Source organism: Melanotaenia boesemani, chromosome 7 (assembly GCF_017639745.1).
Source record: "Melanotaenia boesemani isolate fMelBoe1 chromosome 7, fMelBoe1.pri, whole genome shotgun sequence".
Lineage (NCBI taxonomy): Eukaryota > Metazoa > Chordata > Actinopteri > Atheriniformes > Melanotaeniidae > Melanotaenia > Melanotaenia boesemani.
Genome location: NC_055688.1, coordinates 15,414,749 through 15,427,779, shown reverse-complemented (window position 1 = coordinate 15,427,779; position 13,031 = coordinate 15,414,749). Strand labels below are relative to the sequence as shown.

The 13,031-nt window shown below is 37.8% G+C and overlaps 1 protein-coding gene across 2 annotated transcripts; it reads left to right on the top strand.

Annotated features, from left to right (window-relative positions):
• Nucleotides 1-10,597: 10,597 nt before the first annotated feature.
• On the top strand, nucleotides 10,598-12,609 carry LOC121643238 (zinc finger BED domain-containing protein 4-like). Of its 2 annotated transcripts, none has more exons than XM_041990552.1 (3): nucleotides 10,598-11,544; nucleotides 11,640-11,796; nucleotides 12,033-12,609. In XM_041990552.1, the coding sequence occupies exons 1-3, from the start codon at nucleotides 11,349-11,351 to the stop codon at nucleotides 12,541-12,543; spliced, it is 864 nt and encodes a 287-aa protein (XP_041846486.1). In that variant the 5' UTR covers nucleotides 10,598-11,348; the 3' UTR covers nucleotides 12,544-12,609. The 2 variants fall into 2 exon arrangements, with proteins under 2 accessions (XP_041846486.1, XP_041846485.1); XM_041990551.1 differs by having other exon boundaries at nucleotides 11,637-11,796.
• Nucleotides 12,610-13,031: the final 422 nt, after the last annotated feature.

Sequence of the window (13,031 nt, the reverse complement as noted above, 5' to 3'; positions counted from 1 at the left end):
GCAGTAACGATAGAGTAGTAAAAAGAGCCAAGGTCACATGTAGTTTAGAGAAACATGGCACAGAAACACACAGTGCAGTAGGGGCTAGCCAGAACACACCAGATGCTATCCACACTGGTGTGCAGAAAAAGGGTTTATTAGCAGACATATGGGGAGTGGATGTACAGGGTTGGAGCAGACTGCACAGTGCACTTCACATTGCCTGACACAAAATAGTCACAAAATTTTTGGTCTACTTTTTAGAACGCCTTTAGAACGCTTTCAAGCACAGGCAACATACAAACATTGTTTTCAGGATGGCCTCAGTTGTCAAGTATAAGTGTTAAAGTTATGTGCACTGAATGTATCAATAGATAAATCACCATAAAGACCATATATATATATATATATATATACATATATATATATATATATATATATATATGTATATATATGCTACTAATGTAGAAATACGATCAATGGTGACCAATATGCTACTAATGTAGAAATAAGATCAATGGTGACCAATTTTTTTCTCATCAGCATATCATTCTCTCAAGTCTTGCGTTTCAGGAGAATAACAATGGCATTGAAACAAAAACTATAAACACTATTTACATATTTAAAATTATCTTCCTTTTTTTATGCTATTTGCAGTTATGCAGTTATTTATCCAGCAACTAACAAACTCCAATTCAACGCATTTTGGGCACCACTGTCTGTCAAAAATGTCTTCTTCACTTTATTCCAGATAGAGGACCATTAATTTAGTTCTTTCAAAGACAGATATATAACTTTCCTGTCACTTGGTGATCTTTGACTGTTCCTGATTGGACATTACTGTCAATTTAAGCTATCTATTGATCAAAGGTTTGACAGGAAGAAGCCTCATTATAATTTCTTTGTCAAAACAGATGTCCCTTATTAACATATTGACAGCAATCTTTTGAAAAATACAGCAAAACTGAAACATATTATGTTATCATGGATCACTCCTTGTGGAATCATCATCTGGTCTCTGAATGAACTCTACATTTTGCATGTGGATTGTAAACTCTTGGATGGGATATAAATGACTGGAAATCTTTGGTAGATCACCTAAAGGCTACATTATTAATCACCATATACCCCAGAGAGTTACACACTACCATTCCTGAGAAATTGTTATTAAACAATATAAGTGATAGTACTCTAGGGCATCTGTGATCTACCTGAGTTGTAAGGGTTAAAGCACAGGTGCGAGAGAGCGGTGTTGTTTTTGGCAGGCATCTCAGTTTTAGTCTTAGTTTTAGTCATCATGACGAAAATGCTTATTAGTTTTAGTCACATTTTAGTCATGGCTAAGTTTGAAAGTTTTAGTCTAGTTTTAGTCCAATAAAAAACGTATTAGTTTTTAACAAATTAATCTAGGTCTTGGCGTGTGTGTGTATACGTGCGTGCGTGTGACTGTGTGAAAGATTTCATTGAATGTTTTTATTCTTATGTTTTTAATCATGTAAAGAACTTTGTGTTGCCTATGGCATGAAAAGAGCTTTAAAAAATAAAGTTTGATTTGATTTGATTTGATGAAGGCAGTGTCAAAAATTTGTATATAAAAAGAATGGCTCACAAATAAACGGCTCACAGCTATGAATCGGTTCCCATCGTTCATTTAAAAGAGTTGTTCAAAAGAATCGATTCGTTCATGAACGTCACATCTCTAATGTGGTGTAAAAAGTATGAATGAGGTCTTGTAATAAAGCCGTTTCTCAGCGCAAACACTGCTTTCCTTTCCTTGTGTTTCACCCGGTTAACAAGTGTAGAGAGGAGCAGAGGGAGTTAACCCCGAAGCGAATGCTTCTTCGGCCCTGGCGAAGAAGGATCTCCCCTAGGTCTTCCGACCGCAGTCAGAAGAGGAAAATGGGAAAGGTTAACATATGAAAAAATAAACTGCTTGTCTGTGTGCGCTGCACGTCTGTTGGAGGGGGTGGCCAAGGTGCAGCAGCATTGCTGACTGACAGATTGCGCTCACAATAGGTAGAAATATCTGCATTTTTAATGTCAGACAATCAGCCCTTGAACATTTTCGTCTCGTCAACAAAATCTCACAAACGTCTCGTCATGTTTTCGTCACCAGAGAGCCACTTTTAGCTCGTCACCGTCTCATTATTGTCATGAAAAAAAGGTTTGTCAACGAACCTGTGGGAGAGTGGTTCTCGACTGCTCTAAAACACCTAATTTGAATTAAATGGATCCAGCTTATCAAGCTCTGCACAGACTCATTAAGTTGAATTAGGTGTGTTAAAACTGGGAAAATCTAAAACATGCAGGACCTTAAAAACAAGGGTTCCCCACCTCCGGATTGAAGTGTGATGGCATTTTTGTGAGAAAAAGAAAGAGATATATTTTTTTGTAAAGCTTTTAATAAGATTTAGAGAAATTAAAGTGGTGAAACTGACAAGTTATTCATTAGATGAAAATGTAATTATTTCCTAAAATGTAGTTATAATAATAAAACATTGAGGAAAATTTAAATAATTTATTTAAAAAAATATTGTCTGAGCATGACTATACTTTGACATTTAGTGAGTGGGGATATATTAACATGCTCATCAAATGTCAATCATATCTCCAACTGATATTAGCTGATGCTGCCAGCCATGCCTCTACTACAAATGCAATGGGCAGGATGACAAGTTAAAATTCAAATGTTGGAACAACTACAGAAATTCTCCAAAAGAAATTGTCAACAAAAGAACTGTTAAAAACACTTGACTATTGAAGTGTTCCTGTATGCTTGAAATGCTGTGAATCTTTAGTATGGATACAATAATAATTGGCCTCAACTATAAGTCATATGAAGATGATTTTTAAGTCAGGATTGTTTCAGTTGACTTTGCTTGGATCATTGCTAATGTGATGTGATGACAAAGCTGTTTTTTAATGTTTCTTCATAAATCTGTTTTTTTGTTGCAGTGCTGATGCATAGCTTTAACCTCCAGGGGATTTAAACTTTTATCAACACAAACCTGCATCATCCCTGTCATAATTTATTCAGACAGCAATTAGACAAGTAGCCTCTGATCCCTAACTGTCAGACTGTAGAGTTAAGTTTAATTGGCTAATTTGACAGTCGTGCATTATATCTGGAGTAAATGATTTGATGCCTAATTCAAAGCATTTTTAACAACACTACAAGATCTAGGTGAAGTTTTTCATAACACTGGTTTACTTTATATTCCCAAAAGTTGGCTTTAATTAAAGAACAAGTCAGACATACCGTATTGTAGTTTTAAACTTCCTTTACCAAATCAATTCACTCATATGAAAACTTGAAGACTTCATTAAAATTCGTTTTTGGTGTCATTATGGTTAAGACCACTAGTGTTTCCAGTGACAGCCGGCATTGTTTATCATCAACTTCTCTACCCAAGATTAGTGGTGCCAGCTCATTATCCAAAAACAGTGAACAATGATGACCATTTCGCCTTCTGTTTCTGGCTTAAGGGATTCAGTAATGGCCAGTAAAATTGTTTTTCAGAGCCCAGTCTCACACAAACCACGACTTTGTCAGGACCACTAGTGTCTCTGTTACTTACTGGTGAGTCTTAATTATAGTTTTTTCCGCATGCAAGAAATATTGTGCATTTTAAGCCTAACCATTCACTTGTCCCAACTTTCTTGCTAAAACTGAGCCAATCCTGGTGCATTAATCTAAAAACAGCAAATGAGGGTGAACTTCAAGACCAAAAACAGCACTCTTTCACACACACACACACACACACACACACACACACACACACACACACACACACACACACACACCCACACACACACACACACTGCAATCAAGAATCACCAAGGATGCAACCAGCAGACCAACATGAGCAAATCAGTTCTGTTTTCACACATCATTAAAGGAGAATCATTCTATAGTAAAAATTCACACACAGTTCACAACAGGAGATATTCTGCCTCACCATCGTTAAAAGAAGGAAGCAGAACTCAAGACCATGAAGGGGCAGGCAGGTGGGTTAGCTTAACTGAGACTAAAATAAACAGAAAGCACTGCCAAGGCAGGATGTGCAAGAAACTACACTGGAAGCTAAAATGAACTAAACTCAGGCCTCAGGCAAGAGAGAGAGAAAAGAAAATGAAAGAAAGAAAGAAAGAAGAAGAGAAAGAAAGAAAGAAAAAGAAAAAGAATGAAAGAAAAAACAAAATGATAATTATTATAATAATATATTATAATCTAACTTTTTAAGAGAACCTCAACAAGAAAATAGATAAAACATTTTGTCTTTTGTTGTATAATTAATATTATATTTAGACTTTGACTTGGAAAGCCATCAAAATGTGGTCTGATCATTTTTTCAAGTTGACAACTGACAGTTTTCTATTGTGTCTCTTTACAAAAACAAACAACAAACATGAAAATCATTTAGACTGGCATCATTTTTTCTCATTTTTCTCATTCCAGAAACACTGGGAGGGATTCTGGTTATTATAAAAGAAATAGTTCAGATTATTTTTTATAACTGATCAAAATCATCATCAAATCAAAATTTCTTAGTTTAGATCTTCTTTCATTTTACTTTTCTACAATGAGAAAAGCATTTTATTATTTTTATGCAAATGGAAATTGGTTAAATTGTTCTGCCAAATTTTGTTAAAATTAGCAAGATGACTTCTAAAGTTTATGAACAGACACTGAATGCACTTCAGATCAGCATATAACTGTATAAAAGAAAAGACAGAAGTGGTGCAATGAAAAGGTTTGATGAATGAAAATAATGGACAGATAGATGGATGACCCTTATTCAATGACCTGCAGATGGTTTCCGGTCTTGTTGCCATGTTGTAATGATAGCCAAATTGCAGGAAGACTTCCTGAGCACTAATCCCTCTGAACAAAGCATCCACTGTGTACACAACCGATTTAATCTGGATAATTTATTGAACTCGCTTCTTCATATGTATAGTCTTTCATAGACAGAAAAGAGGACTTCCCTATGCTGATAAAACTGTGAGACACACTAGTCAAAGTATCTGCATTCACAATTCAAATGTAATCTTATGAGTAATGGTGAAGCCTCTTGAACAGCTTTGACTCTGACAAAATAAATAAATAAAAATCCATCTGATCTTTGGCTGCAACCCACTTCGGTATACCAGTGTGTGTTTGCTAATGTCTGTAATAGTATGAGGATTATCACTTCAGTAGGAATAACCTCTAAAACCCCAAGGAGACTTTCTGCGACCCCTACAAGTGTTGTAGACAGCTGAAAAGAAGATCTCACTTTACCTAAATGCATGAAGCACAAAATATTTAATGAGGTAATAATTGTGAAAATGTGTCTGTAGCTGCATTTCCATTATCCCTAAAATTGTACAATACCTAAATATTGCAATTAAGCACTGGTAATAGAAAAAAAAATAAATAAATAAATATTGGCTAAAAAGTTTTTACGCTTTCTGGAGGGGGTTTTTCAAACGTATAGAAGTATATCGTCAAAAGATGTGACATAGGGGGTCAAGTAACCAGTTCATTTCAAGTAAAGATGGCGCAGTATGTATGGATAGGGAAGGAGACAGAAATCTTTTTACAAATAATTAAAGAGAAAAATATAACCATCATCCTTGATAGCGAACAGCAACATAATGCAGAGTTTTACAAGGAATTGGAAATCTTGCTTTTTAAGGTGGCGCCTCAAAGGACGAGGTTTTATGAAAGTTATTTTATGTGCTAAACACTAATCAGTGGAAGCACCTGCAAATCCCAATTGTATTTGGTCGCAATTTTAGAAATATTACTTTTTTTTTGCAAAAAAACTGTAATGGCAACACAGCTAATGTGTGTTTGCATTAGTGTGCATTAGAGAGAAATGGAATCTACTGAAGTAACCCATCATTCAGCTCGAGTCCATCCATCCATTTTCTGCCGCTTATCCAGAGTCGAGTCGGGGGGGTAGCTGCCTAAGCAGGGAAACCCAGACTTCCTTCCCTTTCCCATCTTGAGTCCTATTTTTTCTTTTTTTTTTCATTTGATATTATCTGCATTGAATGGTGCAGGGATGCATGGTAATAAAAAAAAGGTAAAAATTTAGAGCACACATAATGACTTGTATTTGCAGTAATGTAAAACAAAAAGAAAAAGAAAAGTAAACCATCTGTAAAAGTTTCACACATCAGGGCAAACTTAATTAAAATTGTCTAGGCAAGGCAAGGCAACTTTATTTATATAGCATATTTCATACTCTGAGGCAATTCAAAATGCTTTACAAAAACATGAAAAAAATTTATAAAAAGAGATAAAATACATATGATGATACAGTGCAGAAAGTGAAACCAATCAAAAGACAAAGGAAAACAGCAGAGTTTTCAGCTGAGATTTGAAGATGGTTAGAGTTCAGGGATTTTTAAGTCATCAGGAAGCTGGTTTCATCTCTGTGCTGCATAGTAGCTGAAAGCAGCTTTACCTTGTTTGGTTCTGACCCGGGGTACTGAAGCTGCCTGCTTCCTAAGGATCTCCAAACCCTGCTGGGTTTGTAAACTTCAAGAACATCAGACATGTATTTTGGCCTCATACCACTGAGTGGCTTATAGCAGTGGCACTTTAAAACTGATTTTGTAGGTAACTGGTAGTCAGTGTAAAGATTTAAGAACAGGAGTGATGTGCTCTGTCCACCTAGTTCTTGTTAAAACTCAGGCAGCAGCATTCTGAAAGGGCTGAAATTGTCTAGACCTGCTTATTCCAATGAAGGTATAGAGGACTGGAATCTATACCAGTGGCTGTTAGTGAGGGAAAGGGTACACCCTGAATAGGTCACTTATCCATGCACAATGTCATACTTAGTTTTTTTAAAAAAAAAAAAAAAAACATCACTACAAACATTCCTTTCCAACTGTCAAGCACGGTGGTGGGTGCTGATAATTTGGGCTTATTTGCAACTACAGGACATCTGAGGGTACCTTGCAGTCATTGAGTTCACCATTAAAGGAGCGCTGTAGAAACGGCTGCTGCCTCAGTATGCCTGATCCTGTTTGGACGGGTTGTACTGGAAACACAAATTTCCCTGAGGACTTTCCAAAGGGATTAATAAAGTATTTCTTCTTCTTCTTCTTCTTCATTAACTCCTCTGTATATTAAAATAGTATTATAGAGTATGTGTGAAGCCATCTGCCCATCAGTGATAGTTTGGTTATGAATGGATTTTGTAACCTAACCTAACATGCTTCAGCAGAAAATCAAGTTTTATAAAGCCTTAAATTGTCCTCCCAAAAGATAGCTTTGTTTTGAGATTGGAGAGACACCGTATTGCTTTGTCTAAAGGTATGTAAAATGTCCTCTCTGGGAACTCGGCTGATGTGCATGTTTGAGTGTGTGAAGAGATAGGACACAGATAGTTTCTAATGTATGACACATTATTAATTTCTCTTGCCACAAAATGACAGTCATCACTGAACATTTGTCATGTGACTTTTTTCACACCAGCTGTCGTTAGGTGAGGGTTCATTTAGATTGGATTCCGCTTGCCTTTCAAACAAGTCAGACTTAGAATGTAAATGTGATATTTTTAGTGTGAATGCAGTTCATTTGCAGTTTGCATTTAGCTGATGAGGGAGTGCAAGAGAGGTAACAGTGATATGTGATGCATGCCAGCCATTTTGATTCAAACATCAACATACACATTTGATCGAATTGTCAGAATCACATTTCAAATACCATGAAATTGTAATAATAACACAGAATCTCTTACATGAGAATGTTTTGTGGAAGTAAATTTGTTGAAAAAATAAAAGACAGGGTGACAGGTGTACAACAGGATTTATTTTTTTTTTTTTTCCTGGAAAAGGGAAGCAAGAAAAATACTATTTGGATGTGGTTCAATCAGGGGCTTTGTGATTAAAGACTGCAGCCTGAATGTGAATTATTTTAGGTTTCAGCATCCTCATGTATGATGATATTAATGCACAAAAGATTAAAAGAATACTGTGACAATATAAGCAGAATATGTATGGAAAATAGATTTGACTATCTGACTACAAATATTGTATGTTCCTGTAACAGATGTCAGACAAGTTCAAAATAAAATCAGTGCACGGATATGGCTAAAAACTTGTGAATGGTAAATGGTCTGTATTTATATAGCGCTTTACTGTACCTGGAATGATAGCCACACAAGGCGCTCGACCACGACCCATCAGGAGCAATTTGGGGTTCAGTGTCTTACTCAGGTACACCTCGACATAAGCTCGACAGGCTGAGGATCGAACCAGCAACCCTCAGGCTACAAGACAACCATTATACCCACTGAGCTACTCCACCCGAGCCTTGTATATAAAACTGTAACCTAATCATAATAAACAAAACAAAAAAAAAAGATCTTCTAACTCCAACATTAGCAAAATAGCATAAGCATCAGCAAGACTGCATTATCACATAGCTAATAACGTGTTGCTCCTGTTAAATAAATCTTGTTGCGGACCACCGCATTTGGTTTACTATGAAAGTCTGAATATCCGTAGCTGTATATTATAAAGATTGCCACTACCCTGCTGCTCCAGGATGAAATAAAAGGCCAGGCAATGATTGCTAATTTTACTTTTTTGCCTTCAAGCATCTATAAAACACTGTATGAAGTTGTTAATTAGGTTAAAAACAACTTAATGTCACATGCAGGCATAGTGCCTTAGTAAAACAAGGTCTACTGTGGGCCAAAACTAAATTAACATCAAATAAATTCATTTATAGCTTTTTAAAATCTGGTACAGTTTTTAAAAAATGAAAATGGACATATTTTGTGTCTAAATGTGTTCTGCCGACAAAGGAACTAGAAGTTGTGTCAAATATGAGGCAAAAGGACCAGGAATAAGAGTCATCAAAATAATGCTGTTTTTCCAAATACTTACACATGGACGACAATAATTGAAAGATGCATTTTACTTCAACATAGGGGACATGCGTCAATGTCCAATTAAAGTCAAGTGGGCACAATCTAGTTTGCTGGAGACTTGTTTTGCAATTTAGCGGAAAATACTACCTATGGCCCCTATGGTAGGGATTTAAAGGGGTGGTGCACCCTAAAATGGGTTTTTTGAGCTGTAAACAAAATGGTATTATTTAACTGTGATGCAAACCCCCTAAGCTGTTGATCAAATTTGTCATTTTTTTATTTCTTTAAAAAACAGAATTTTGTGGTTATGTCCCTAAGATAGGTCCAGGGGAAGAAGAGAGTAACACAACTCCAGAGGATGCCAATAATAAGACAGTAGTTCAGGATTAATTTAATGCTTGTGTGGCAGATAAAATATAGAAAGGTCAGTAGCGTCAGGGAGAGCTGAGGCCAACATAACAAACAAAACACCGCTACCTGAAACTGAAAAGACCAACTTACCTCACCATAGAAATAACTTCGACAAAAACAGGCGAAGATGACCTACAAGGAAAACAAAATTTCAGCTCTCACTACAAGACCAATCAAAACCTAGGCTTACACAACAGACACATGGTGCAATGGCATGTGGGTTTAAAAAGGCCCAGACGTGTAGATCCTCAGTCTTTCTATAAGGCACTCCCAGGCATTAATTGGCTGGAGGAGGCAACCACCTAACGGGAGGAGGAGCACCTAGAGAGTCAGCACAAAATTAATCACAGGACTCAACCACATTCCTGTAACAGTGGGTCGAAAATGGCTTATGATGCCCCCTACAGGGTAAAAACAGGTTTTGTTTTTTGTGATGTAGAGTCATACTTGGTGCTTCTCTATGTCAGAAGAAAATTTTAAAAACCTCACAGCCCCCTCCTTCCAGATACAAATAGGCGGGTCCTCGCTTTGCATAGAAAACTGTGCCCACCAACACATATGAACTTGATATGGTATAAATTGATTTGCTAGTTTGAGACTTCTATTCAGTGTTTTGGATTAAACATTCCTGCAGGGTGGTGGTTGTAAATGTAACACCGGACTTTAATCTTTACCTGCTGACCTCATCTGGCCACAGACAACAGCATAAATTATAGCAGTGGCAACTTGTAGCGTCACTTCCGGCACCTGCCACAACCTGCCGCGAGTCACCACACTCTGCTGTTGACAGGCCAGCGCAACAGCGCTAACGGCTCAGACTGATATGGTTTAGGATAGGGATGTCCCGATCCGATCACGTGATCGGAAATCAGGGCCGATCACGTCATTTGATCGGAATCGGGTGGAAATGATCGGACTTAACCTTATGAAACAACAAGCATTACCACGTTCACTTTTTCAATAAATCTTGAAGGATAAAAAGAGATTGTCAAATGGGATGACAATGAATTATCTTTAAGTTGAACAATTTCCACTATAATATAATTGCTGCAAAGACGGAAACAACACCGTAACGTCACACAGTTTACGGCAGGCGGGGAATTTAGAAATGACGCAGGGCAAACGTGTCAAATTGATATAGTGAAAATGTCTGCAGTTTGGCGTTACTTTAATCTGGACAACGGAGGCAGTGCAACAGCCACTTGTAATGTGTGCAAATTTGGGCATTTCGCGCGGTGGAAAGGACAGAGCTGCATTCAACACTACAAATATGATACACCACCTGAAAAACAAACACCCTGTCCAATATTCAAAGTTCACTGCGGCAACTTAGAAAAACACACTGAATCAGCCGATACTGAAAGATACTTTAAAAAATAAAGAGAAATTCCCTGAGGACAGCGAAAAGGCCAAAAAGATCACAGCCAAGATAGCTGAATTTATTGCAGTGGATGACCAGCCGCTTTCTGTGGTTGCAAATGTTGGATTTCTCCTGGAACACCTGGAGCCACGGTATGAATTGCCTTCTCGTCGCTACTTTACCAACACCGCTCTACCGGGCATTCACAACAAGCTACGTGACCACCTGCTAGTCCTTCTGTCTGAGGCGCCTGCTTTTGGGTTTACCACAGACATATGAGGTTCGTCTGTTTGTCCGATGTCCCTGCTAAGCTTTACTGCACAGTGGGTCGACTCCAGTTTTAATTTACAACGTGTGACCTTGCAAGCTCAACACTTTCGTGGATCTCATACAGCAGAGCGTGTGAAACAGGCGATCGAGGGGAAGCTGAACAGTTGGGGAATAGCAAAGCAACAGGTCCATGTAATTTTGCGTGACAATGCGCAAAATATGAAGAAGGTCATGGATGACATGGGCGTACTGAGTATGGGCTGTGTCGCACACACGCTTCAACTGGTCCTGCAGGAGGGTCTGCTCTCTCAGCTAACGCCAGGAAGATAATAGGCCATTTCAAACATTCTCCCTTGGCATATTCACGTTTGGAAGACATCCAGATTGACCTGAAGACAGCGTTAAAGCGCCTGCAGCAGGATGTGGAGGTTTGATGGAACAGCAGCCTCTACATGTTACAGAGCATTCTGGAGCAAAAGCGGGCTCTCAGTGTCTATGCAGCTGATCACAACCTCCCTGCCACAGTGACAGCTAACCAGTGGACGCTGATGGAGAGGACAGCTGAAGTGTTAGCTCCCTTTGAAGAACTGACCAGGGATGTGAGCAAAGAGACTGCAACTGCAGCTGATGTGATCCCTGCCATTACAGGTTATTTTTTATTTTATATTTTTAATTAAAGAACGTACAATCTTATTTTGTTTTAGATTCTAAATTAACCAATTATCCATCCATTCTCCCAGCAGCCCTGAGACGTGTCCTGTCTCGGGAGCAAACCACTGACCAGGGTGTCAGAACCATGAAAAGCACTCTCCTAGAGGCAGTGGAGACCTGCTTTGCTGAGGTGGAAAAGGTGCCAGTGTACAGCATCGCCACTTTAGTGGATCCAAGATACAAAGACAGGTAAGTACGGTAAATGAACCATTTGAATTGTACTCTAATATTTTTTTATCTTATAATGAATAATGTAAGTCACCACAAGTTATTTAAGCCAATGTCTATTTATCCTTCAATTTAGATTTAGCTCAGAGATTAATGATTAGATGATTTTTATCCAGTTAAGGCAGTTCCCTGACTTAACTGTTGTGCTATGTGGTGTCTAATCTAACATTTTTTAATTGTGGTTAATTGTTTTTTAGATACTTCACAAAGTCAGACAACCTGAGCCTTGCTAAGGAATCTCTCATCCAGGAGATGATGAAGATAGAGGAGAGCAGGGCTGCCAATAAAGAGCCAGAGGCAGCAGAGCCTGTGAGCAAGGCACCTCGTCAAGAAGCAAGAAGCAGCCTTGGCAGTGCTTTAGACGAGATCTTAGAAGAGTGTCAGTCAGGGGCACAATCTGTGAGTAAAACTTCAGCAGATGTCCAGATGCAGATCTACCTTTCAGAGCAAACCATTCCTAGGAAAAACAATCCACTAGACTTCTGGAAAACTCATGCTACACAGTTCCCGTCACTAGCTGCTATTGTAACCAAATCTCTTTGTGCCCCCTGCACCTCAGTGGACAGTGAGAGACTCTTTAGTGTAATGTCAAACATCCTTGATGAGAAAAGGAATCAGTTCTCTCCTGAAAAGTTAGAGATGCTGATTTTCCTCAAAAAAACAAAAAAAAACAAAACAAAAAACATCCACTTCATTTTGAAGCCGTAGAGCTAGAGTAAGAGTTGAGCTTAATGTAGACCAAATTTAAGAAGTGATAATAAACCAGTGCCTTGCAATTTTGTATTAATGTTGATGTTTTATACTTGAATGGTGCTATTCCAATAAGCTGGAAATCTTATATTTAATGTTAAGCTGCTACACCAATTTGAATTGGCATTTCTGTTCATTTAAATACTAGACTAGTTATTCTAATTCAGTATGAAGCCTAAATGGGATTTTATTTTCTGACTTGTGACTGAATGTGAAGCTACCTCTCAGAAGCAGAGTTAGGTGCTTTAGTTACTTTTACAGTGTGACACTATGTGGAATTATTAAGATTTTATTTGACAGACTATTTTGTTTAACTAAAGATAATTATTTAAATTAAATTTGTTTACATGTTTGTTTTGTGCTGCGCCACTGATAAGCTACAAACCAATGATTCACTAACAAAACTTGTGATCAAAGAACCATAAAAAAGGTATGTTGGATACTGT

Bases quoted from the DNA above. Each gene is read 5' to 3' on its own strand.
- LOC121643238 (XM_041990551.1), top strand. From the start codon at position 11,349: ATGTTACAGAGCATTCTGGAGCAAAAGCGGGCTCTCAGTGTCTATGCA. The intron at 11,545-11,636 runs GTTATTTTTTAT...CCATTCTCCCAG, and splicing joins TGTGATCCCTGCCATTACAG to CAGCCCTGAGACGTGTCCTG. The intron at 11,797-12,032 runs GTAAGTACGGTA...ATTGTTTTTTAG, and splicing joins GATCCAAGATACAAAGACAG to ATACTTCACAAAGTCAGACA.